The 26544-nt window shown below is 43.5% G+C and overlaps 1 protein-coding gene across 1 annotated transcript in view; it reads right to left on the bottom strand.

Moving 5' to 3' along the window:
• Positions 1-26544, bottom strand: part of ZC3H7B (zinc finger CCCH-type containing 7B) — a 315279-nt gene that overhangs the window by 133830 nt on the left and 154905 nt on the right. The window contains exons 13-14 of the mRNA XM_089674226.1: positions 18621-18779; positions 1597-1796 (exon numbers count right to left, since the gene is read on the bottom strand). Of these exons, the coding sequence (XP_089530352.1) occupies positions 1597-1796; positions 18621-18779 (359 nt within the window). The remainder of the gene's footprint in view (positions 1-1596; positions 1797-18620; positions 18780-26544) is intronic.

Genomic DNA, 26544 nt, shown 5'->3' with positions numbered 1-26544 from the left:
AGAAAGTTTGGAGACCCCTGGCCTAGGCGATCGCAACGGAAGTGGGAGAAGATCCCAAAGGTGTCAATCCTTAACGGGGAGCGGGGGACAAAGCCTTAAAGCAGAACTTCCCCTTCTGGGTGGAGCTCCGCTTTAAGCATATATGTGAAGATCACACGTGACTAAGCTATAGTATACAAATGGTGAGATAGCAGTCATATACCTCCTGGGTGACAGGCCTACCCAAGATACCCTGTGTTTAGTATCCCTGCACACGAAATTCAATGCTGAACAATCTACCAGTTTCTAGAATGCAACCTGAATGCAAACCATAACCCCCTTTCTTGAATAGTGCGCTACTGTAGTATAAATTATTATACAGGATTTATATAGCGCCAACAGCTTGCACAGCGCTTTACAAAATGAAGGTAGACATTACAGTTACAATACAATTTGGTACAAGAGGAAACAGATCTCTGAATAAACCTGTCTGTGGTGACAGTGCGTGTGCAGACGTTTATTTTAAAATCATAATTGTTATTGCTAATCTTGTGAAAGTTTCCGACTCTTCTGTAAAAGTCGGTCGTGGCAGTTTAAAGAGTTAATTGCTTATTTATCTAAACCCACTGACAATCGCTCTCAAATCTGTTGGCACCTAGCCCTAGATTGTGGTCCTACAAACTGTAAAATCTTTGTGCAGTGTGGGGCTAAGAACGGCATTCTTGCTTAAGTGACAGCACGGTGTGAGGTTGACCAGTCTTTTGTCACAGGTTGGTAAATGACCCCATGTTCATCACAATTATATCCACACAGTTGAGCAGTTACTCTCTTTGAAGATACACAACTATGCTGTGGCAAATATGGATAGCTGAGCATGCAGGCAGAGATTGTACAAATTGAACATCAGGACCTGCCTGATGTCTGTGACAGCCACACGACTGGATAGCGGAGAAAAGGCTAGCTATAGATGGACTCACAGCAATTCTTAATTGATTAAGAAAGTGGCTCACAAGTGTCACTTCTCAACCACACTCTTCTAGACCTTAGAAGTGTCATTGAAGGGTTTCTAAAAACCTTTATGGCAGGCCATTGTGCTGTGGTGACAATCTTAGTGAATGCCATTCCAAAGCAACTCAAATGCATGTGCGCTGCAACGTACTGCAGTGTGCATTGTGATGGAACAACATGCAAACTGCACCTTTTTTTCAAAAGATTGCAGTGTGTGATCGCATGAAAACGCACTGCACTGTTGTATGAACATGCCCTTATTCTCCTTCCTCAGAAAGGCAGGGGACATATGGGGCAAGCTCTTGGTTAATGTGCTATTGTGGAAGCAGAACTAAAAATTCTGGGGTGATTGATAACTTCCAATTAGTATAGCCATTTTACAACTACTGTATCATCCTGCACTGTAAACCAAGAAAAATAAAATGTTGGTAATGAAGCTTTTAGTCTTCAATGTAGAACCACTGCCATAATATAAAGAAGGGGGTTACAACCTCTGCCAGGATGGAATTCTAATTTACCATAACCAGATGTGTAAAATTTTTGAGCATCACAATAATGTAATACACTTTTACATCAAGACAATACCACCCATCACTTGCATTGCAGTACCTGGCATAAAAAAGTGAAGATGCCATTTTGTTCATGAAGCAGTCGTGCCACATTTCCTGGCCTTGGTAAAGCAGGGGGCTGGAACAACTGGTCTCTGTGAAAAGACCCCTTCTTTTCCTCATTCCACACATCTATTTCCTCTTGGTAATACGCAAATGTACAATAATCTCCGTATTTACAGTCCTGTCGGCTTTGAATATCTGCAAAAAAATTATCAATTACCCACATTTAAAGAGGGAAAATGATCGTACATAAAACTCATAAATCTTTACACAAATAAGATTGAATTACATTGAGCACCCATTTAATCCACACAGCCCCAATAGATAACTGCACAGCTGTTTTACAGTAACAAAACATCATGTCAGTATGCCGCTATTTTGGTACATCCTATCTTTGTGAAACAAGCTGTGTATGGACGCTTCTAGCCCACTGCCTTTGTGAGTTTCAATTTATTGTATTTCATTTTATATTTAAAAAGTCTTCTACATGATGTATACTATTTTTTGGGCATCCATTTACTTGACCTACATCTATCTAAACAGGATAAAATGATCGTGGATACCGTTTCTAGTGTTTTTTGACCAGTATAGTATATAGGTCAAAAGGAAGAGGTGAGCACGCACGCCTGCTGTTGGATGAGCACTGTGGTGGAGTTTTGTGAACAGTCACTCTAAACATTTATATTGTTGAAGTGAAGTGGGATCATATCACCACTCTGAATCATATTGAAGCACTATTGCCTGAACTTTATATTTATTACTCCTTTTAAGTCATTTATTTTGCAGATTTTATCTTAGTGTGTTTGATGGTCAGCTGGGTGTTCACTTTTACTATATAATTTTCATGATTTAATCTTTTTAGAGATTGCTTGATATTATCTTCATATTTATCTATTCATTATTGCTTTGCTTAGTTGAGGGGTTGGTGGTTCTAGTTGGGTTTGATGTTCAGCTGTACTTCATGTGTGATATATCTATACATTTGTGGGGGGTATTATCTGTTTATTGTTATATTTAGTACCAACTGATCCAAAGGGCTGGGGGGTATTTATTTATTTATCCAATCACTATTCTATTTATGAATGCACTTGTGGTATTGATGGTATGTACATGAGTGTCCTTTTATCACTAGAATGTTTAAGGGAATTTATTTTTAATCTGTTTATTAAAGATATACAGCATGTTGTACATAAAGAACAAAAAAACAAACAAACAATGGTTCACATATATCATACCCTTGCAGGGACGGTGCAATGCAGAGATATACATTAAAATAAACAGTAGATGGGAGGGTTACATGGGCAGCCAAGTAAAGAGGCCAAGGTGGTCATAGCCACATCCTTAAGAGTACACAAAGCAGTAAGGACTATCAAGACAGAACATAAAATTTGAGTTTGGGATGCCCTCAGGACCAGAAAGATACACAGATGCCCCAGAGATGAAATAACTACTCAATTGGTAGTCACATCTGAAGCATTGGAAGGTACGGCCAGCCATTTGGACCATGCTTTGTCATATTTTTTGGGGGCAGCCTCTGTGAATGTAGGCATCCTTATAAAGTGGCAGGCTATTATTTACTAGGATGTGAGGGATAGAGGGGCACACCTTTTCCAGTTCAATGCTATGGCTTTCCTTGCGTAGAATAAAAGTAGGCTAACAAAGTAGCATAGTAGGTAGAAGTTTGCTAACCAAGCCTAATATACAGACTGATATGGAGGACTGTAGGGGAACCGAGGTTAGCTTATTGCACAGGGACATCACCTCTTTCCAGAAGTCCATTATCATCGGGCAGTGCCAGAACACACAAGCGAAATCACCCGGGACATCTCCACAGTGCAAGCACTCCGGAGAGTGGAAGGGATTCATCTTATGAAGTCTATAAGGAGTGTAATATGCCTGGTGTACTAATTTAAACTGAATCAATTGGTCTCTTACAGAAACCAAAGTTCAGAAGGGAAGGTCCCAGATGTCATCCCAATCATCATTAACCATTTCTGGCACATCCCTCGACCATCTGTCCCGCAAGCCCTCCAGAGCAGGTAGAGAGACACTGAAGAGATGGGAATATATATGGGAGGTAGGTTTCACAGCTCAATCAGATTGGAGTACTTCCTACAGAGCTGATTTGTTGAGCACAGGGGTAGATTTAGGGAACTAAGCACGGAAGGCATGGGAGAGTTGCAGGTATCAAAATAGGTGGGATGCAGGGACATTATACTGTAGGTGGAAGAAAGGACAGACAGAGGAGATAGTATACAACCGGTAACAATTTATAGTCTTAATATCAAATTTAGTCCAGGCATGCGGTTCAGGTAGCATAAAGATGGGGTAGGGAGAGATTGAGCCACAATGGAGCATTGGGGGACAAGGCTAATTTGAGGTAATGTTCGCATATTAGGCCCGCTCACCAGGCTCACAGGGTGGTAACCATGGAAAGCATCAAATGAGTAAGGGGCATGAGGCCCTCTATATAGAAGGAACTTGAGAGCCTCCAGGAAATGCACCACCGCGGCCTCGAGAACAATAGAGGGATTATACTACAATATTGAGTTCAGGGTTTAGCCACCAGGCAGTTGTAACCAGTTGGGTGGCCAAGAAGTATTTGCTACAGTCTGGGAAGGTTAGGCCACCTTGAGCAGAGGGTCGCATAAGGGTAGAGAGTTTGTGTCCCAAAGTGTGGGGGCCCCATATGAAGGAGGAGAAAAGTTTATTTAAGTCGGGCGAAAAAGGACATGGGACACCATTGGGGAGAATATCTAAATAAGTAATTGAGTTTTGGGAGGAGTTTCATTTTGATAAGGCTGATGCACCTAAAGAGAGGTAGAGGAAGGGACTCCCATGCCTTCAGCTTCAGTTTGAGGTCTTGCACTACAAGAGTAAGATTTAAGGGGGAAAAGTCTGAGGCCAAATGAGAGATGATGACTCCTAGGTATTTGAATCTCTTGACCCATTGTAATTAAACATTTGGAGAGGCTGTGTTTGGAGCCTAAGGGTCAATGAGGAACAGCAGGGAACTTGCCCAATTGAGCCTAAGACTAGTGACAGGGGCAAAGGAGTGTAGAATCTGGAGTGACGGTCCATCATCATTTAAGAACAAGAGGAGGTTGTCCACGTACAGGGCTACCCTCTCCTCTAGCCAGCCAATACGAAGTCCCTTGATAATTGAGGAGGTGCAGAGAGCCTCAGCTATGGGCTCCACGGCTATGGTGAAAAGTGCTGGGGAGAGAGGGCAGCCCTGCCAAGTACCTCTGGATAAAGAGAATGGAGCCAATAGGTCGCCATTCAAGCGGACAGCAGCTGTGGGGTTGGCATAGAGTATCTTAAGCCATCCAATGATTAGTACCTTCCACAGAAGTGGCCATTCAAATCGTATCAAAGGCCTTTTCAAGATCTAGGGAGGCCATCACCCTGGAGCTCATGTTGATATGAGAGGCATAAATGTTGATGTACAATCTACGTATATTAATGTCCATGGCTCAGTGGGCCATAAACCCAGTTTGGTCCGGCTCGACAACTGTAAGCAAGATCAGTTCTAACCTCAGGGTAAGAAGTTTGGTTAGGATTTTGAAGTTATTAAGCAGAGAAATGGGTCTATCGGAGAAACAGAAGGTAGGATCCTCTACAGGATTCATAGATCAACACCACATGGGCATGGTTCATAGCAGCCTGCCAGATGATAAACTTTGTGAGTAGAAGGAGGCCAGAAGCGGGGCAAGTAGTTCACTATGGCCCTTAAAAAATTCAATGGGGAAGCCATCAGGGCCAGTGGCCTTCCCTGCAAGGAAGGAGTGAATTGCGGTAGTAACCTCCTCAGGAGTAATGGGTCTCACCAACGTCTGCCGTTCTGCATCCAAAAGCCACCCTAATGCGAATTGGTCCAACAGCGTTGACAAGTCATGGGCCCGAAAGTCCGGGGGTAGCATGGAGGCATATAGGGTATTGTAAAACTGACGAAAGGTTTCTAGAATGTCCGACAGGGAGGAAACCACCTCCCCTGAGGAGGTTTGGATCTGGGGAATTAAAGCGGAGTTCCACTCTGTAAAAAAATAAAATTCAGCAGCTGCAAAAACTGTAGCTGCTGACTTTTAAAAAAACAGCCACTCACCTGTTCCACGATCCTGCGTTGCCTCCGCCGCAGCCCGTTTCACCGGCCGTCCTGTATTCCAGGCACGGGCATCTTCAGTGTGGGCATCCGGCTGTGACAGCTTGCAGCTTCACAGCCGGGTGCCCACTGCGCATGCGTGAGTAGCACTGCACTTCCTGAATGGCCCCGTCGTCTTCTGGGACCTGACATGTGTCCCACAAGAGTTTGGGGAGGGACGGTAGGAGGACAATTTCCGTTTCCAATCCCCTAGGCGATCGTAGCGGAAGTGGGGAGCGAGGGACCAATTTTTAAAGCAGAACTTCCCCTTTTGGGTGGAACTCCGCTTGAAGATGAGCGGCTGATCGTGTTGAGCCAGCATCGCTAGAAGAACCACTGTTTGCTTTTGAGGAGATCCAATCTAGTAATCTCCATTAAGTGGAGGTGAAATTCTCTCTTGTCCCTCAGGACAATGTGGGGTGATTCTCTCCAGAAGTGTGAACAACAGTGCGGGGTAGAAGGACAGTGAAATATAGATCGTGGCAACAATAGATCTTTGATCCCATAACATAAAGACCACTAAAACATATCTACCCTGCATGTCAAATGGATGGTCTTGACCACGCAGGGGAGGGATTTCCATCTTGGCCAGGGATAATAGTGAACCAAAACATGTAAAACAAAAAACAAAGACCCAACGTGCACCGAAGTGCATACCCTGCCCTCACACTGCATCTTCCCTATAAACTGGGAAGGGCAGATGGGGCCTATATCCTAAACAATAACAAGTAAAGGCAATAGTATAATACTATGTCCAAATGTCATAGGAAACCCCCCCCCATGCTCAGAGGCACATTAAGGCAGGAAGTCAAATGTGTGCATGAGGGGTAAGGGGAAGTGCAGGGAGAAAATACTGGTCCCTCGGGTGCAAAAAGCAATTGTGGAGGGAGGGTAACAATTATGGAGAGGACTGCAATAACTTGCTGGATGTGGACTGGAGCTCCAGGTTGAAGCAGGATGGTATCAGTACTCAAAGGAAGGTAGGGAGAGGGATCCTCAATCACCAATAGGGCTAACATGTATAGAGAGAAGGGGGGTCCCTCACCAACTGCTATCAGTCAAGGGAGGTAGAAATGAGGGAAGGGAAAAGGCACTTGTCTGGTATCAGTGGAGCCGAAGTGGCAGTGTCAGGGCTCCGGGTATGACCAGAGGTGTGTGGACTGACACAGGGAAACGCAGGCTTCAGGTATAGTGTAAATAAGACAATTTATTGAAGACTAAACAACACAAAATGCAGTGCAAGGTAAACATAACACAGTGCAAACAACCCACACCCAACAGATAACCATATATACAATCAAACGTAGTCGGGCAGGCCGGGTCGGTAGCAAACGGGCAAACAGGGTACCAGGTGCGAGCGGAAGAGTGGTCAGGAATAGCCGAGGTCAGGACAGGCGGAGTTTGTTCAGAGTCAGGATCAAGGCACATCAGGCTGGGCAGCGGACAGAGGCACATCAGGCTGGGCAGCGGACAGAGGCACATCAGGCTGGGCAGCGGACAGAGGCACATCAGGCTGGGCAGCGGACAGAGGCACATCAGGCTGGGCAGCGGACAGAGGCACATCAGGCTGGGCAGCGGACAGAGGCACATCAGGCTGGGCAGCGGACAGAGGCACATCAGGCTGGGCAGCGGACAGAGGCACATCAGGCTGGGCAGCGGACAGAGGCACATCAGGCTGGGCAGCGGACAGAGGCACATCAGGCTGGGCAGCGGACAGAGGCACATCAGGCTGGGCAGCGGACAGAGGCACATCAGGCTGGGCAGCGGACAGAGGCACATCAGGCTGGGCAGCGGACAGAGGCACATCAGGCTGGGCAGCGGACAGAGGCACATCAGGCTGGGCAGCGGACAGAGGCACATCAGGCTGGGCAGCGGACAGAGGCACATCAGGCTGGGCAGCGGACAGAGGCACCGGGCAATCAGGCGAAGCAGCAGGCCCTAGCCCGTCAGGCGAGGCAGCAGCACCGGGCCATCTAGCAGAAGAGCGGGCACCGAGTCACCTGGCACGACAGCGGGCACAGAGTCACCAGGCTCGACAGTGGGCACAGAGTCATCTGGCACGACAGCGGGCACAGAGTCACCAAGCTCGACAGCGGGCACCGAGTCACCAAGCTCGACAGCGGGCACCGAGTCATCTGGCTCGACAGCGGGCACCGAGTCATCTGGCTCGACAGCGGGCACCGAGTCATCTGGCTCGACAGCGGGCACCGAGTCATCTGGCTCGACAGCGGGCACCGAGTCATCTGGCTCGACAGCGGGCACCGAGTCACCAAGCTCGACAGCGGGCACAGAGTCAAGTCATCTGGCACGACAGCGGGCACCGAGTCATCAAGCTGGATCGGGTCATCAGGCTGGATCACGAACAACGGGTCATCAGGCTGGATCGGGTCATCAGGCTGGATCGGGTCATCAGGCTGGATCGGGTCATCAGGCCGGATCGGGTCATCAGGCTGGATCGGGTCATCAGGCTGGATCACGAACACCGGGTCATCAGGCCGGATCGGGTCATCAGGCCGGATCGGGTCATCAGGCCGGATCGGGTCATCAGGCCGGATCGGGTCATCAGGCCGGATCGGGTCATCAGGCCGGATCGGGTCATCAGGCTGGATCACGAACACCGGGTCATCAGGCCGGATCGGGTCATCAGGCCGGATCGGGTCATCAGGCTGAACAACGGAAGGCGGGTTCTCAGACAGCAGGCTGACCGGTTTGGTAGGATGGTACTGGTTGGAAAGAATTTTCGCTTCTTCTTGGGTTTAGTTACTGGGGCACTGCAAGTAAATGCAGGTCTGTAAATGGATGGAGTAGCTGGGGACAGAGAAGAGCTGAAGGGTGGAACAGAGGAGGGAATAGTTGTTACAGCGGCCTTTTTCACAGGGTTAAAGGCAGGATAGGTGCAGCGAGTGGGAACACGGTACTGACATGTGGTAGATAGCAGGGTATATTGGGCTGTAACTGGGGGTGCTGTCGGGAATGCAGGAATAGAGCTTTGAGCAGAGGAATGATTAGAAGCAGGACGGGTTTGTTGCAAGCTGCCTGAGGCTGGGTGTAACAAGTCTGACCAGGACAGTAGTATTGGTTGAACAAAACTCAGCTTACACAAAGCCTGTCTGACCAAAGACTGCACTGCGTTTATACACTCCACTAGCACATGTGGTGAACATGCTGAATAATGTTCACAGAAGCAATCCGGATCATCCTCCAACAACCATACCAGTGATTCTATTTGATCCACACTGAATGGTGGAAGAAAGTCATCCCTGTTTTCAGGGGTACTAGATAAAGCCAACTCAACACAAGCCTGAATCAATGGTTGCACCTCAGAGAACTCCGTGCCGTGATCTACTAGGGAATGAGCGACCCGTATGCACTCTAGCAGCTGATCCCTGGTATACTCCTGCAAAGTCTGATAGGCATATTCTCTGTCATCTAAGACTAGCAAATACAAGTATACCACCTCCTCAGGATGCATCCTTCACAACAACAAGCCAAGATGGCTTCCCTGTGCAGCCACTTCTGGTCAGGAATGGCCTTGGTGTAATGTCAGGGCTCCGGGTATGACCAGAGGTGTGTGGACTGACACAGGGAAATGCAGGCTTCAGGTATAGTGTAAATAAGACAATTTATTGAAGACTAAACAACACAAACGCAGTGCAAGGTAAACATAACACAGTGCAAACAACCCACACCCAACAGATAACCATATATACAATCAAACGTAGTCGGGCAGGCCGGGTCGGTAGCAAACGGGCAAACAGGGTAACAGGAGCGAGCGGAAGAGTGGTCAAGAATAGCCGAGGTCAGGACAGGCGGAGTTTGTTCAGAGTCAGGATCAAGGCAGAGTCAGGATCAGGCAGGAAGCAGACAGGATGCAAGTACAGGGGCTCATGGGAAACATACACCAAGGCACTGACTGCAGGTCTGGCCATTCCTTAAAAACACCTCCTGCAATCAGCCTCAGGTGATGGCTGATTGCAGGAGTGAGCTTCTGGTTGCTGAGAGCACCCGCTGGCCAGCCCTGGTACTGCAGCTCACACGGCAGATGAGTCCCACCACTAATGGTGAGTCCATTCCTGACAGGCAAGCAGTAACCAGTGGTGGAAGGTGAAGTTACCAGTCCTAGCAAGCTTCAAACTAATTGGAGGTAGCTTCAGATGTATCAAAGAAGTGGGCCCAATCCCCATCGGAGATACTCAACTTGCTAGGGTACAGAAGACTAAAGTGAATGCCTTTTTGCCAGAGTCGCCTGCGAATTTTCGTGAAGGATTTGCAGCGTCGTTGGTCCTCCTGGGAGTAGTCTGATAAGAACAGCAGCTTTGCATTCTCAGAGTGCAGGGCGCACCCTTGTGGAGGAGGTGTCAGTGGGACCCTGTGAGCACGTTCCACAGCGAACGTAGGCGGCATATTGGTTAGGCCAAATATAGGTGTCATTAGTTGTTCGGCAAAATCAGCCAGTTTGTTTCCCTTTGGCCTGCTTGGGAAGGACCAGGATGCATATATTGTTTCTCCTGAGGTGATTTTTCCCATCTATGGCTCGTTCCTAGAGCACCTTGACCTACATCTGTAGGAACCTCAGCTCCCAGGCGTTGGAATGGACTGTGCCTTCCACTGCAATGACCTGATCCTCCACCTCGGAAACGCGGGACCGGAATTTGACAAAGTCATGTTGCCAGGACGTCTATGTTGGTAGTCAGCGTCTCCTTGCAGGCGGTAATCGCTGCCAGGATATCAGCGCTGGATGGAGAAGTCTTGTCCACAGCCGCCGGAGATGTCTGGGTGCTGGCTGACATGGTGTGAGGAGACCTCGTGGCCAAGATTACAGGAGGAGAGGCTCGTAGGGTTAAAGACACCGGTTGTAAGTGCCTAAAAGAGGATTAAGAGGTCAGTAGCACTGGTAGAAAATAGACCGGATAGGAGCTCCAGCAGCACCAGACTGGTCATGGTCACATCCCCGTTTTCTCTTCATTGGCTCACTGGCTGTGATTGACAGCAGTGGGAGCCAATGACTGTGTCTCAGCCAATAAGGAGAGAGAGACCCAGGACAGCTGAGGCTCCTATGCACATCGCTGGATCAAGGGGGGCTTAGATGAGTATTAGGGGGACTGTGGGGGGAGCAACACAGAAGGTTTTTTTTACCTTCATGCATACACAGCTATCAAGCTCAAGTAAAAAGGTAAATTTCTCACAGTACTGCTTAACATTTCAAGAAGATACCAAATCTTAACTTTTGAGTTCAGTTCTTGTTTTAAAAGGGAAACCATATTTGTATACAGTATATTATTAGTTGTTGCAGTGTTTTACTTTTGATGGGACACTCAAATTTTTTAATTGTTTCGCTTTCATATTTTGTTACTGTATTTAAAACAGTATTTACCACTTGCCCTCCAGAGGATTTACCACCCTTCCTGACCAGACCATTTTTTGCAAAGCAGCGCTGCGTTACTTTAACTGACAATTGTGCGGTCACGTCCTTTCATTCCCCCCACAAATGGAGCTCTCTTTTGGTGGAATTCGATTGCCTGTGCAGGTTTTATTTTTTGCGCTATAAACAAAATAAGACCGCTAAGTTTGAGAAAAAAAACAAAAAACAGTATTTTTGACATTTTGCTATTAAGCATGTCCAGGCCAAAATGTATTCTGCTACATGTCTTTGCTAAAAAAAAAAAAAAAAAAAAAAAAAAAAAAAAGCGTGCAAATTAATTGATTTACCTGAAAGTTATACCGTCTACAAATGGTGGTATATATACTGGATTTTTTTTTTTTTTATACTAGTAATGGCGGCGAACAGCGACTTATAGCAGGACTACGGTGGGCATTCTGACACTGAAGGGGAACTGACCGTCACTTACATCCCCAGTGACACTAATACAGTGATTAGTGCTAATAAAAAGCATTGACACTGTACTAATGGCACTGGGCAGGAAGGGGTTAACATCTGGGGCAATCAGAGGGCTGTGTGCTGTTTTATTGTGTGCTGTGTGTCTGTTTCAATGTGTAAGCACATTGCTTTTTATTGCTCTGCTATGCAGAGCAATACAAAGCAATGCGCAGGAGTGGACAGGGGAGAGATCTGTATTGTTTACATACAGGTCTCTCCCGTCAGTGATACTCAGCGATCGCCGGTGGGAAATAATGGCTGGGACTCGGTGATTGACAGCTGAGGCCGCCAATGGCCTACCCAGAAGTGCAAAAAAAAATAAAAAATCACACACATACATATATACACACACACATACACATATATACACACATACATACATGATTTTGTGCAGCCCTGCCGCCCTGTATCAATATTGTTGCTATAGGGCGGTGGGAAATAGGTTAAAACGATAAGCTTTATTTATCCATGCAAAACCTTTATCCCAAAAGGAAAGAAAAACATTTGCTTTAAGGCCTGGTTCACACTAGTGCAGGTCGTGTTGCCTGCATTTGCCACGGACATGGCAGCCCATTCATTTGAATGGGCTGCTGTGCCCGCGTTTCATGCAAGGAAAATGTGCTTGCACCTTTTCCAAAATGCATCTGCAGGGGAACCATCCAAAAGATCATGCGGTTTCCATGTGATTCCCGCACTCACGATCGCCCTACAGAATGAGATGTGTGGGTCAGAATGAATGACACATCTGCAAATCTCGCAAGAAAAAAGGCCCAGTAGTTAACACTCCCCTCCACCTGTTAATGCTGCTGTCTGCTGTGCTCAATCACCCAGAGTAGGGGCACTCTAATACAGGAGCTGTGCTACTGGCCAGATCACTAACTGAAAACAGAGGGAAAAAAGTAAAAGAAAAAAACAAACAAACAATGTAGCCACCACATTCAAAGATTGGTATGCTGCAATATATTTTGGGGTTTAATACTGCTTTAAATAAAAATGTAGATCAGAGACTACAGCCAGGTTAGGTTATCTGCTACAATTAGGGTCATGTTACAATAGTGATTCTGTCATCAGCAGAAGTGGTGTGTCCTGATGATTAAAGAGTCTGTAAACGCAACATATATTATCCTTGGTATGTGCCTGCTGTAGCATGTACCTGTAAGAAAAGTATCCTGTTCTCTTTGGATTGCTTCCTTTATTTGAAATCCCTGGTGTTCCTGCCAGTCTCTCTGCTTTCCTATTACAAACTGACCACACTAAACTGGAGAACACACTGATCAGTTCTCTAGCTATGCTGGGAACTCAGCCTGCTTTCCTCCAATGATCAGAGGGAATGTGATCACTTATAAAAAAAAAAGAGGACAAAGTGTTTAGATTTTTTTTTAATATCTATACACAAATGTTTTGCCTTTAATTACTATTTTAACCCCTTGGTGCTGAGTGTATGCAAATTATCAGCCCCACTGGACTGGGCTTTTTTCTGTGGGGCCTTCAATTTGCGTACCTGTATTTGTTATGAGCGGCGCACTCCCAGCACAAAGACCGGGGTGTCAATGAGAGCCGCCGGGTTGCTATCTAACAATCGAGACCTGGAACTCCCGATTCCAGGTCACACGGTCACTGTAAAAGCCTATGATTGGATATCACAGTGATTAGTCACTGTGGAGCCCCTCCTTGTTTTTTCTCTGAATGCAGAAGAGAGATGCATTTTATCTCTGCGTCCTTTCAGAGAGAAAAAAAGTGTTTGTAAAAATATAAATAAAAATAATAAAATAAATAAAAAGTAAATAAATAAAAATACCTAGATTAAGGTTTGATCTAGGTCAGTGCAAGGGTTAGTGTTTGGGTCAAGGTCAGGATTTTTTTTTTAATTTTTAAATTTGCACCAGTGTCAGTTAGTGGCAGGATAAAACAAAAGCAAAATGCGCATGATTGTTGCTAGGCCGTACTAAGAGTACAGACAACAACTAACATACACATGTTGTATCGCTGTGATCATCAGGAGCAGGAGAAATTATTTTGAGTTGTTCTTTGGTAGTTGGTTATGGTAGTAGCAAGAAATGTACAACTAAATAAAAAAAAAAAAAAAAAAAGATTTTTTTTTTTTTTTTTTTTGTTTAACTATTTTATCCATTACCATTTACCTCCAAATGAAAGCCCAATTTGTCCTGAAAAAAAAAAACAAGGTATAATCTACCTGGATGCACAAAGTCGTTGTGACGATATGTACAGTTTTGCTAACACATGTCAAAGTTGCAAAATTGTACTTAGGCTCTAAAATATGTTTTACCCTTAGGAGTGAAGGGGTTAAATTGAACAGGTTGTTTTACAAGGTGAGGGTTTACATATACTTTAAACGCTGCATTCTGCGTTATGCTTGCCTTCTTTTTTGGACATGGCAGCTTTTAAAGGTCCTGATCTGTCCAATGTCTAAACATCTCCTCTATCTCCTAAACCTGCAAGAACATGCATCCTAAAGTCCTCCAGACTACAACAGCCACTCTTCACCATGTCAATATTGACTGAGTCAGAGCTTCAATTACCTGCCCAGTGAAGTTGACAACTAAACATTATTCTAGCAACAGAAATGTTACTACAGTCTGTGCTGCTAGATGATGGAGATGGGTGACAGAGGGTTTCTTCCCTGGCTCTGTGCTGTGTGTGCTCTTAGAGCTGCCAGAGGGAAGAGCAACCAAAAAAAAAATAGCAACCAGGTGGGAGATAGAATGGATGGTGATGGTGGATGGCATGCCTGGATAGCCTCACAGTGACAGGAACACACAGCAGCAGTGATGCAGATGCCATGCACTGAGGAACTCAGAGTTTAGCTGCTGCTGGCAGCACCATTTAATCCAGCTGAGGAGCCCCGTGTCACATGTGCACTGCTCTCCTTCTAGTCAGATGGAGGCAGCTCATGAAACCATTTCATCGGGGGAAATTTTCAGGTACTGAATACCATAAAGATATATTTTTGTAAGCATAAAGATTTAACAGGAGTCTTGAGGGACTTCTATATACTTTTATATGGGGTAACTGGAGTTGGGCTTTAACACTTTCGCTGCCACCAAAGTACTGCATCAGCTGAGAAACTGTTAACATTTTTTTTTCTTCCAGCTCTCTAGTAGAAATAATTCTGCATGTTCAGAAATGTGCCTCCCTCCTCCCACCACCACTTTACCTGTTCCTCCTGGATTCCCAGGACCATTAAGGTGGATGTCATGATGAAAACCAGCTGGAGACCATCAAACATCTGTTCACTAATTAACCCCAATGCTATTTCTTAACAAGCTATCTGACAGGCATGCTTGGTTTTGTTTTCTCACCCAGCAGACATTTTCAACCAGGGTTCCTCTAGAGGTTAATCAATTAAAATAAAGTCTAATGCTCTCCACACCTGTTATGACCTCACAAGCAGCAGTACCAAAAGTGTTAATCGACTTTGGCAAAGTAAGTAAAGATACATTGGGGGTTATTACTAAAACTGGAGTGTGCAAACACTGGTGCAGCTCTGCACAGAAACCAGCAATCAGGGTTGTACTGTTAAAGCTTAATTGAAAAAGCTGAAGTTAGAAGCTGATTGGCTACCATGCACAGCTGCACCAAATTCTGACTACACCAGTTATAGTAAATCTCCCCACAATGTACCACTCTCTTCAATACCACTGTAAAATAATCAATGAATTAACTACAAAATCTAAATAAACCCACACACAAAAACAAAAAAGTGCACATTAAAATGTAAAATACCAGTTAAAGTCCACTGAATTTTTTTTTTTTTTTTGTGATGATCATTCAACTGCACTTGGAAGGAAAAAAAAAGATGAAATATTAACTCCACTACCACCAGCTCCCGTGGACACACACTCACCTTCAGTGTTAGACCCACTGGATCACCTGATGAAGCCGAATAATGATGCAAGTAGAGCAGAGTGTTGAGCTCTGCTAGAGGACAGTGGAGAAACGGTGTTCCAGCAGAAGCGTGGATTAAGACGATTCGATCCCTAGTGTCAGCCAATGTGAGAGGTGAGCCGTGGCATACTTCTCTACTCTGGACATACTATTAAAAGATGAGCTGTGCTTTTTGCTTTTATTCTGAGTGTTTAATGTTGATTAATTTTAGCAGCACAGAGAGCAGTATTTGTTTTCCTTTTTTCTTCCTCAGCTAACTTATTGGGTGGTTACTGTTTCTAACCATTCTGACAGAGTGAGTTTAATCCTCCATTAGAGCTCATCCTGGCTGTTTAAAGGGACCCTGTGCTTTTGACCTTACATAATATAAAAGTGATATTAAAGGCAGGTTTTTTTTTATAAATAACAAACATGCCATAATTACCTGCTCTGTGCAGCCCTAATCTACCTGTTCTTGGATCCCCCGCCAGTGCTCCTGGCCCCTCCCTCCAGTGAGGAGGGAAAGACAGTAATCTTATTCACAGCGCTGGATCGCGATGGTACTCAGGTAAGTATTGGGGGGCTGCTGTATACTGAAGGTTTTTTAGAGTTCATGAAGGTAAAAACCTTGAGCCTTTACAACCACTTTAAAATCCAACACTGAAGGTGAGAGTGTATCCCTGGGAGCTGGTGCTGGTGGAGTGAATATTTCTTTTAGAGGTTGCTAGGAGTTCTTTGATTAAAATAAACAGTGTCGCGCTAATAATACTAAAAAATACATAAATGGGTGATTACAATACACAAACTAAATATATATAAAACCATCCCCTGAATGTAGACATCGGGGAAAATTTATACAAATTAATAAATAAATAGTGTCATGCGTGAATTCCCTCATATAGGGAATATCCAGTGCACAGGGTGATAAATATAACCCTAATTCAATACTGTGAAAAACACACTAGTGCACATCAATAGTGAACAAATGATTAATTCCAAAAAGTCTGAAAAATAATGCGAAGCTTATAGTGGTCCTCCCACTTCACTCTTCATGCAAGTATCGTGCAGTGTACGGGATTCACACGTGCCAATCCTTCAACGTCCAAAATGCCCCCTCACCTCCTTACTTAGACCCCACAGGGCCAGCTCGCTTTTAGGATCAACCGATCCTGTTAGAATAGATTCCTCTCAGGATTTCCCCTCACTGTTGGTAAACATCTCCAGCCTTCACCAGACTAGCAGCCAGCTCCTCCCAGGGTCATAATGAAATACAAGCAGAGACCCTCCATAGTGTAACCAGTTAAATAGATAAGCATCCAAAATACAAAGTAATTCACTCACATAAAAAACGTCTTGTCCTCCAGCTTTCTACGACATGCTATGGGTGTACTGCATGGGTATCTAAACAGGGTGATCTAATATGGCCCCCACGCCAGAAGTGACGTCACCGCGTTATCGGAAGCTCCTCCCCACGTGTTTTATTCACTTATCGGAAGCTCCTCCCCACGTGGGGAGGAGCTTCCGATAACGCAGTGACGTCACTTCTGGCGTGGGGGCCATATTGGATCACCCTGTTTAGATACCCATGCAGTACACCCATAGCATGTCGTAGAAAGCTGGAGGACAAGACGTTTTTTAATGTGAGTGAATTACTTTGTATTTTGGATGCTTATCTATTAAACTGGTTACACTATGGAGGGTCTCTGCTTGTATTTCATTATGACCCTGGGAGGAGCTGGCTGCTAGTCTGGTGAAGGCTGGAGTCGTTTACCAACAGTGAGGGGAAATCCTGAGAGGAATCTATTCTAACAGGATTGGTTGATCCTAAAAGCGAGCTGGCCCTGTGGGGTCTAAATAAGGAGGTGAGGGGGCATTTTGGACGTTGAAGGATTGGCACGTGTGAATCCCGTACACTGCACGATACTTGCATGAAGAGTGAAGTGGGAGGACCACTATAAGCTTTGCATTATTTTTCAGACTTTGGAATTAATCATTTGTTCACTATTGATGTGCACTAGTGTGTTTTTCACAGTATTGAATTAGGGTTATATTTATCACCCTGTGCACTGGATATTCCCTATATGAGGGAATTCACGCATGACACAATTAATTGATTAATTTGTATACATTTTCCCCGATGTCTACATTCAGGGGATGGTTTTATATATATTTAGTTTGTGTATTGTAATCACCCATTTACGTACTTTTTAGTATTATTAGCGCGACACTGTTTATTTTAATTGTTTTATTCACTTATTGGGTATAAGGTTAGTGTCAGCAGCTTTTGAGGGCAGGATTCCATTTAAGCGCAGGAGGTTTTTTCCATTTGTTAGGAGTTCTTTGAGCTGTCAGAAATTAATATCCCATTTTGGTGGTTCCTGCCAAGCCAGTGGCATGATATAAGTGCCTGTGGGTGGCATCCTGACTCATCACTACTGTTAGGGGTACAGTCTTCTAACTTGCAATGTATGAAGCATTCTCTGATTAATAGGTTTTCACAGGAATTCCCTGAGACCTAAAATTAGTTCAAGGGTTCTTTGGTAAGAAGGTTGAAAATGGCTGAATTTCAAAGATTATTTAAACCCAAGTCATTAGATGTGAAGCAAACCTGAATCAAGTGTAACATTCATTATACAATTAGAGCTGACCCTGCTATTTATGCCATAAACTGTATTGACACATATTAAATAAGCAAGAAAGTATGCAGAAACAGTTGATAAAAGTATTTAAAGCTGACTTTGTTTTTTTTTTTTGGGGGGGGGGGGATACAGCACACAGTAGATAAATGTAAGTTTTATCCCATCCCCTGCAGGCTGCTGCTTCATTTAAAAATAATTCCTTCATTGCTGCTGGATATTGCCTTGAGCAGCTATCTTCAACTGCTGTATGGGTTTCCGAACTGACCACCCCCTTCTGCTCTTTGTCGTTCACAAATCTCCTACTATTATACTCGCACAACGCACAGTTCTGTACATGGAGAAAATGAAAGAAAAATTTCCACTGCTCAATCACAGAGTTACTTTTTTTTTTTCCAGTAGTCATACATTTACCTACAATAATAGAATTATTGTTGCAATCATATTATTGATGTTCCCAAAGTGAATAGTGCCTTCCTAACCTTTGCACAAGATGTACGGGCCAGAAAAATCTTTTGTGGGTCTTGGGCGAATTTTGAGCCATGCCTTCTTTTCAGAGTTTTTCATCCGTCCTAGTAAAATATCTTTCTTGCACTTGTGGTCTAATTTTTCTCTGTGTGTAAAATCCAGAGCTTTGAGCCCTAAAAAATGGGAAATTCAGGCATTAAAAATATGAAGCAAGATGACCTATAAATACATATACCAGACCTAGCAAAAACATATTGTTAATGTTTCAAAAACTTAACGACCTTTGTTAAACAATTAAAAATATTGGACATTAAAACAAAAAAAACCCCCCAAAAAAAGTTCTGGATAGAGTAAAATAACCACTGTGAGGTTTTTACCACTATCCAGAGCTCTTTAACAGAATTCTCCTCATTTCTTGCCCTGTTGATAGCTGACTAGAACCCCTGTTAGCTTATTTTTGTCTTTGACCCTGTTGCCGATTTTCCCTCACATTCGGTTTAGCAAAACCATGTCAGCAGGGCATGACAGTAAACCTAAACTATTGCAGTAAAAACCCAAATCTAGTATTTCCCTACTCTATCAAAAAAAAAGTAATTACGTTTAAACAAAACCAGTCACCAATTCAAAAAAAATTATAGGTAAAAAACACAGGACATTCAAGTTATCTTACATTTTTATTGCGGTATTTTTCCTCTGTAAAAATATTTTTTTATTCACTTTCAATGTGCATTCAAACTTTCTAGGAAATTTGACTTCTTCAAGATGATTTAATCCATTAGCACAGACCCCTTAAGTCAATTCATTAGAACAACCCCCTTCCTCATTTACTGTCTGCTAACCAAGCAACTCCTCAACTCCCTTCATCTATCTACATAACTTCATGTACCTGCCAGGGGAGGAATGAATGGGAATACTATAGTGCCATAGTGACAGTTTTAAGTCTGTTAGGGCTGTTGACATCACATCCAAGATGGTGGCATCCAACAGTAGCCTGAAGAATTTTAAATGACTACACAAGGTAGGCTTTACAGAAAAATAGCATGAAATAAAACAATGGATATTTTGCACGTCGTGAAATAATTCAGTGTATAGGTGCACTACCCTATTTGTTCATCAAGTGTAAAAATTACTTCACATACAAATCATCAAAAAGTTACTTCTTTTACATGTGCAAACATATATTCAATATAAAGTGCACCAATTATTACAATATATAAAAATATGTATGTATGAAAGTCCAAGACAATGCACAATCCATATGCTCCTGAATAGCTCCTGTGACAAAGCTTTTCAATATACTAGTGTTGTCTCAGTGATTCCACCACCACAAATAATCAGCCTCTTACAGCACCCAGTGATCCCAAAACAGAGATCAATGTGCACTTGGATGTATGCATGTAAGCAACGCTGGCCATGCTGTCATTAACCATCCAACCTCTCACAGCTATGATACACCAGGTAAGAAGTGAACTTTTCCTCTCACAGCGTCCACAATCAAGTATCCCTCTAAGAAGAAGCCAAGGGACCCACAATAGTGTCATAGGGCAGGGCTTAGCCTGTGACATTACATGTATGCGGAGGCCAGGATCTAAGCATTTGTATCTGCTGTACTCTTGTACCTGTCAATTTTGAAAGTTGTAAGTGGGACTAAAAATACGGTTTCAGTCTTTGTAGATGACACCAAGCTTTGCAGTGGAATAACGTTCTTACAGGATGTCTCCAACTTACAAGCTGACCTCAATGCACTGTTTGATTGGGCAACTATTTGGCAAATGAAGTTTAATTTTGCTAAATGTAAGGTTATGCACTTGGGGGCTAGGAATATGCATGCATCATACATACTAGGGGGAGTACAACTGGGGAAATCAATGGTGGAGAAGGATTTGGGAGTTCTGGTAAATCACAAGCTTAATAATGGCATGGAATGCCAAGCTGCGGTTTCTAAAGCAAGCAAAATCCTCTCTTGTATTAAAAGAGGTATAGACTCCAGAGAGACAGATCATTTTACCCCTGTACAAATCATTAGTAATACCTCATCTGGAATATGCAGTTCAGTTTTGAGCACCAATTCACAAAAAGAACACTGGGGAACTGGAGAAAGTGCAGAGAAGGGCAACCAAACTGATAAGAGATATGGAGGAGCTCAGCTATGAGGAAAGATTAGAGGAACTGAATTTATTCTCTCTTGAGAAGAGGAGATTAAGGGGGATATGATTAATATGTATAAATACATCAGTGGTTCATACAGTGAACTCGGTGTAGAGATATTAACCCTGAGGTCATCACAAAAGGACAAGGGGGCACTCTTTACAACTGGAGGAATAGAGATTTAATCTCCAAATACGGAAAGGTTTCTTTCATCACTGTAAGAGATGTGAAAATGTGGAATAGGCTGTGTGGAAAGAGTTGGTTCTAGCCAGCTCAGTGGATTGCTTTAAAAAAAGACCTGAATTGCTTCCTAGATACAAATAATATAACTGGATACTAACATTTATAGGTAAAGCTGATCCAGGGAATATCCAATTGCCTCTTGGGGGATCAGGAACAAATTTTTTTCCCCTGCAGGAGCAAACTGGATCATGCTTTGCTGGGGTTTTATTTTATTTTTTTGCATTAACTGTGCATTAACTGTGGGTATAGGGCTATAACTTTTTTTTTTCTTTTTCTTGTTGAACTAGATGGACTTTTGTCTTTGTTCAGCCATCAGCCAGACTAACTATGTAACTAAAATCTGGAAATATAGCGTTATGGGATTTTAAAGGAGCAAAAAGAATAAACAAATAATTTTGTTATTAACCACTGCACCATGAGTTTTTACTTTTCTCTCCTGAGTGGCGGTCTTGAACATCTCTCAGTGTGGATGCTAAATAGTTTTTGAAGTAGATATTCAGCCCTGCAAGTCATTACTCCTTGGAGTTCATCCTTTAAAGTCTCAAGTGTTGCTGTTACCATACAGATCATCACTCCCAGAGCAACATGCGCTATATGCTGGTTTATTACACAATCAGCATATTGCTCTGGTGAGTTTTAATTCACTGATTTTGGTTGTGGATTCACTTGGTGATATATTTTTGGACACAATTGATTATTTGAACACCACAAACACTTTGGACATTTTGTTTGCTGGACTTTATTTACAACTTATTTATTTGTTTGATATATATTTGCATACATCTAAGCGCAGCCTGTTTCTGAAATTAACCACTTCCCACCCACCATGTACTGCAGACGGGCGGTAGCTGCAGGGTTTTTTAGAGCAGGTATGCATGTGCCCCCCCCCCCCCCCGCTGTCCCCCACTGTCATTCGTTGTAGGAGGTGTATGTCAGCCGGTCTCGGCCAGTTATTTTGGCCAGGACTTTGCCGATCTCCTAAAGCGAATGGAGATGCAGAGCTGTGCCTGTATTTGTAAATACAGGCACAGGATCTAGCTGGTTCTTCTCTCCCTGGAACCATTTTGTTCCAGGGTGAGAAGAAAGACATCACACAAGAGTAAAAGCAGCACACTGCACCCACACACGTTAGATAGAGACATTTTAAACTCTTGATTGCCACATTTAACCCTTTGATTGCCCCCTGCCACCTTGCCAGTGCCATTAGTACAGTATTTTGCACTGATCACTGTATTAGTGCCACTAGCAACATCAGATAGCATCAGGGTCAGTTAGAGGCCCTCCCAGCTAGGGTCAGCTAGCATTAGATTGCCTGCACACTATAGGTCACAGATCACCGTCATTACTAGTATAGTGTTTGTACGGATCAATATAGTGATCACAAAGAAAACTATACCAGTCACCCCTTAGTATTAGTGTCCTCAAAAAGACAGTGTTAGCCGGTTCATCCCCATTCACTGCCAGCACTAACATTTAGCCCCAACGCTCCCCCCCACCCCTAACAAGAAGTGCAGTGTCAGTATAATTTCTGATCACTGTCACCTGTAATACACTGCAAACAAAACCACAGTGTTCACAGAATTACACTTTTTTTGTAGCGGTTCAAGCAGTCCCTGACAGCCAGGCACTCTTTTTCCAGTGAGTCATAATAGGTACCTGTAAATTTAGAGTCCAAAATGTCCAACGAAAAGGTACACTAGTGAAGAGGCCTACAGGATTCTGAGCATGTTAGGTGAGAGCGAAGGGGAAGACTCCCTGACACAATGAGCTTCAGAATACGAACCTGAGACAGCAGCGGCACACCCTGACAGGTATCTCGGACAATGGAGAAGAGATCCCTGTTAAGATCAGGCGTAACTTGCCTCATGAAGCTTAAGTGCTAGGATCGCAAGACTTGTCTCATATGCAGCTGAGTGTCTGTAGAAGTGCTGACCTAACTTTTGGTGAAATGCCGAGCACCAGCAGCCTAGTATATCCTGGTCTATTATACCAGCACTGCAGTATCACTGGGTGACGTGGCGAGTTCCATAAGTGCAGTACAAGCTGGTGCTCGCCACCGAGAATTCGCACACAGGCCCGTAGAACCCCTAGTGTCCTTTCAGATGTCCTTGATTGGCAACCCACAGATTCTGCAGCACCCGTACTTCCCCCATTCACTGCCCAATCCAGAATTCAGGTGGAAACAGCAAATTTAACTCCCCTTGGTTTTATCGAGCTCAGTTTCACAGAAGATATGTACAATTTGATTGTTGGCCAAAGCAATTTATATGCTCAACAATATTGCCACAAGCCCAAATTCAAACCTTGCCAGACCATTCGCATGGAAACCCATTATGGTTTCCAAACTTAAAACTTTTTTCGGCCTAACCCTCAACATGGGCATTACAAAAAAAGAATGAGTTGCGGTCGTATAGGTCCACAGACCCGATCCATCATATGCTCGTGTTCTCTGCTGCCATGACCAGGCATAGATATGAGACGATAATGCGCTTCATGCATTTTAGTGATAACACGCTGTCATCCTCGGGGTGACCCTGAACATGACAGGCTCTACAAAATTCGGGTCTCAAACCACCTCAAGGAGGAGTCCCTCATTCACTTTACTGGCTGCCTTGCATTTAAACAGTACATCCCCAACAAGTGTGCCAGATATGGGGTCAAATGATATAAGCTCTGTGAGAGGGCGACAGGGTATACGTACAAATTTAGGGTTTATGAGGGAAGAGACAGCAAAGTAGAGCCCCCTGACTGCCCAGACTACATGGGGAGCAGTGACAAGATAGTTTGGGACTTGGTGTTGTGTTTGTTCTGTAAGGGGTACCAGGTATACGTGGGCAATTTGTATACAAGTGTGCCACTATTTAGACATTTGTACAATCTTGGAATTGGCTCATGTGGCACCATGCAACCTAAATCGCCAGGGCTTCCCCCAACGGCTTGTAAATACTCGACTTAGAAAGGGGGAGAAAGCCTGCTTGAGCAATGATGAATTGCTCGCAGTCAAGTGGAAGGATAAACAGGATGTTTTCGTCCTGGCTTCCAGTCACGTAGATGCAACAGTCCAAATTATACATTATCTGGCGTTGAGAAACCCTTCTGTGTCCACGACTATAACCTTAACATGGGAGGGGTGGACTTAAACGACCAAATGATGAATCCATACCTAGTTTTCTGGAAAGCTCAACACTGGTACAAAAAGGTGTCTATTTCAATTGGCTATATACAGTATCTCACAAAAGTGAGTACACCCCTCACCTTTTTGTAAATATATTGTATATCTTTTCATGTGACAACACTGAAGAAATGATACTTTGCAACAATGTAGTGTGAGTGTACAGCTTGTATAACAGTGTAAATTCGCTGTCCCCTCAAAATAACTCAACACACAGCCAATAATGTCTAAACCGCTGGCAACAAAAGTGAGTAAACCCCTAAGTGAAAATGTCCAATTTGGGCCCAATTATCCATTTTCCCTCCCCGGTGACATGTGACTCAGTGTCACAAGGTCTCAGGTGTGAATGGGGAGAAGGTGAGTTAAATTTGGTGTTATCGCTCTCACTCTCTCATACTGGTCACTGGAAGTTCAACATGGCACCTTATGGCAAATAACTCTCTGAGGATCTGAAAAAAAGAATTGTTGCTCTACATAAAGATGTCCTAGGCTAAAAGAAGACTGCCAAGACCCTGAAACTGAGCTGCAGCACGGTGTCCAAGACCATACAGCGATTTAACAGGACATGTTCCACTCAGAACAGGTCTCGCCATCTTTAACTTCCCTGGCGGTATTCCCGAGTGTAGCTCAGGGTAAACTTTCAGTACCAAAAGCAGTAACCCCGAGCTACACTCGGGATTACCCTGCAACGTTGCTCCGGGATCCCTGTTTCACTTACCTTGTCCTGCGCTCCCGTGATGTCCCCCCTGCAGCGTCCCCAGCCATGTCCTCCGGCCGATGCTGGCATCCTTCTTCCGGGTTCCGTTCCCTGTGAGCGTCGGGACGTACGGGGGACGGAACCGGCGGGAAATTCAAAAATATTAAAAGTGACATTCACTCAATACAATAAAATTACATAGTAAAACATTACTGTGTCAAAGCATTTCACATACATTTTGTTCCTAGTGCTTTGTCCTGTGCCCTGCCTGCATTTTTACCGTTTTTTCTGCCTGGAAACTGAGAAAAGTCCATGGAGTCCAAAAAGTGTCCCTTTAGGTCAAAAGTGGTTTTAGACCAGCTAGAGAACAGTTATAGTAATTTAGAACCACTTGCAGAATTGAGTGATGATTTGTGGGGAAATTCGTCATCAGACACTGAAAATGATTTTGAAACTAAGCTCAGTGATGTGTGAACTTGGCACAATGATTAAAATTTCAGTGTCTTTGGTTTGATTATATTATTGAATTAAAATGATTATATTATTATTTTTATGATTATTTATTATAATTTATGATTTCATGTTTCAAACTTTATCATACCCGGGATGTTTACTATACTCTTGTTTGGACAAATTTCAGTGAGTTATTCCTAAAAATTACAGACCCACAATAAAAAACAACATATTTCCATGCAAAAAAATGTACCGCTTTGAGCACAGAAATATTGACATAATCATACCGCTAGGGAGGTTAATTGTTGTTTGGATCCATGGATGGATACATCTTCGGGTGTGCAGAAGGAGGGAGGGAAAAAAAATCGAGCTAAAAATAGAATATCAAAACCAATTAATACATACTTGGAGAGTAAAACATCCCAGAGATAGGGACTATACCTTCTCTTCTGCGCACAGATCATATTAACGATTGGATTATGTGCTAATGGAGCACAGGCATTTGGAATGTTTGGTGAAATCTAACATAGAGGTTATGACCATATCTGATCATGCTCCTGTCACGGTGAGACTTCAGTTGGGAGGAGAGGGAAATAAGAGTGCCACGTGGAGATTAAATGAGGCACTTTTGCAGGACCCTGAGATAGATAAGAGGCTTAGGGAAGAGTTAGAACAATTTTTTCTTATGAATGAAACCAAGGAATTAACAGAGGCAACTATTTGGGAGGCTCATAAGGTCTATATAAGAGGAATTTTGATAGCTGCAGGAACAATAAAAAAAAAAAAAAAAAGAGAGCTCGAGAGAGGAAATTAAAAGGGGTAATTGAAGAATTGAATAAATTAGAACTGGCACATAAATTAAAGCAGAACTTAGATTTATATGGGAATATTATTTTTAAAAGAGAAGGAATGAAGGATCTAATTGAATAGGAGACGAGGAAAGTTTTTAAGAGAGTTACAAAGGAAAGATACCAGTGGGGGAATATTCCTGGAAAATTTATGATGAAGAGACTGAGGGAAAAGAAATCAAAAAATTAAAGATGAAAACGAGGAGCTGGTCTATTCCCCCACAGGTATAGCCGATGTGTTTCAAAAGTTCTATACTAAGTTGTATGAGGTGAACCCCATACATTTAAAAAACACAGAAGAAAGGAGGAAGAGAAGGCAAGAATTTCTAACTGCAGCAGATTTACCAAAAATTGCAAAAGTCAATTTAATATATATC

Source organism: Staurois parvus, unplaced genomic scaffold, assembly GCF_062004578.1.
Source record: "Staurois parvus isolate SC_StPar_1 unplaced genomic scaffold, SC_StPar_1.0 ptg000149l, whole genome shotgun sequence".
NCBI classification, from domain to species: Eukaryota; Metazoa; Chordata; class Amphibia; order Anura; family Ranidae; genus Staurois; species Staurois parvus.
The sequence above is the reverse complement of the archived record's forward strand: the minus strand, read 5'-3'. Positions and strand labels throughout refer to the sequence as shown.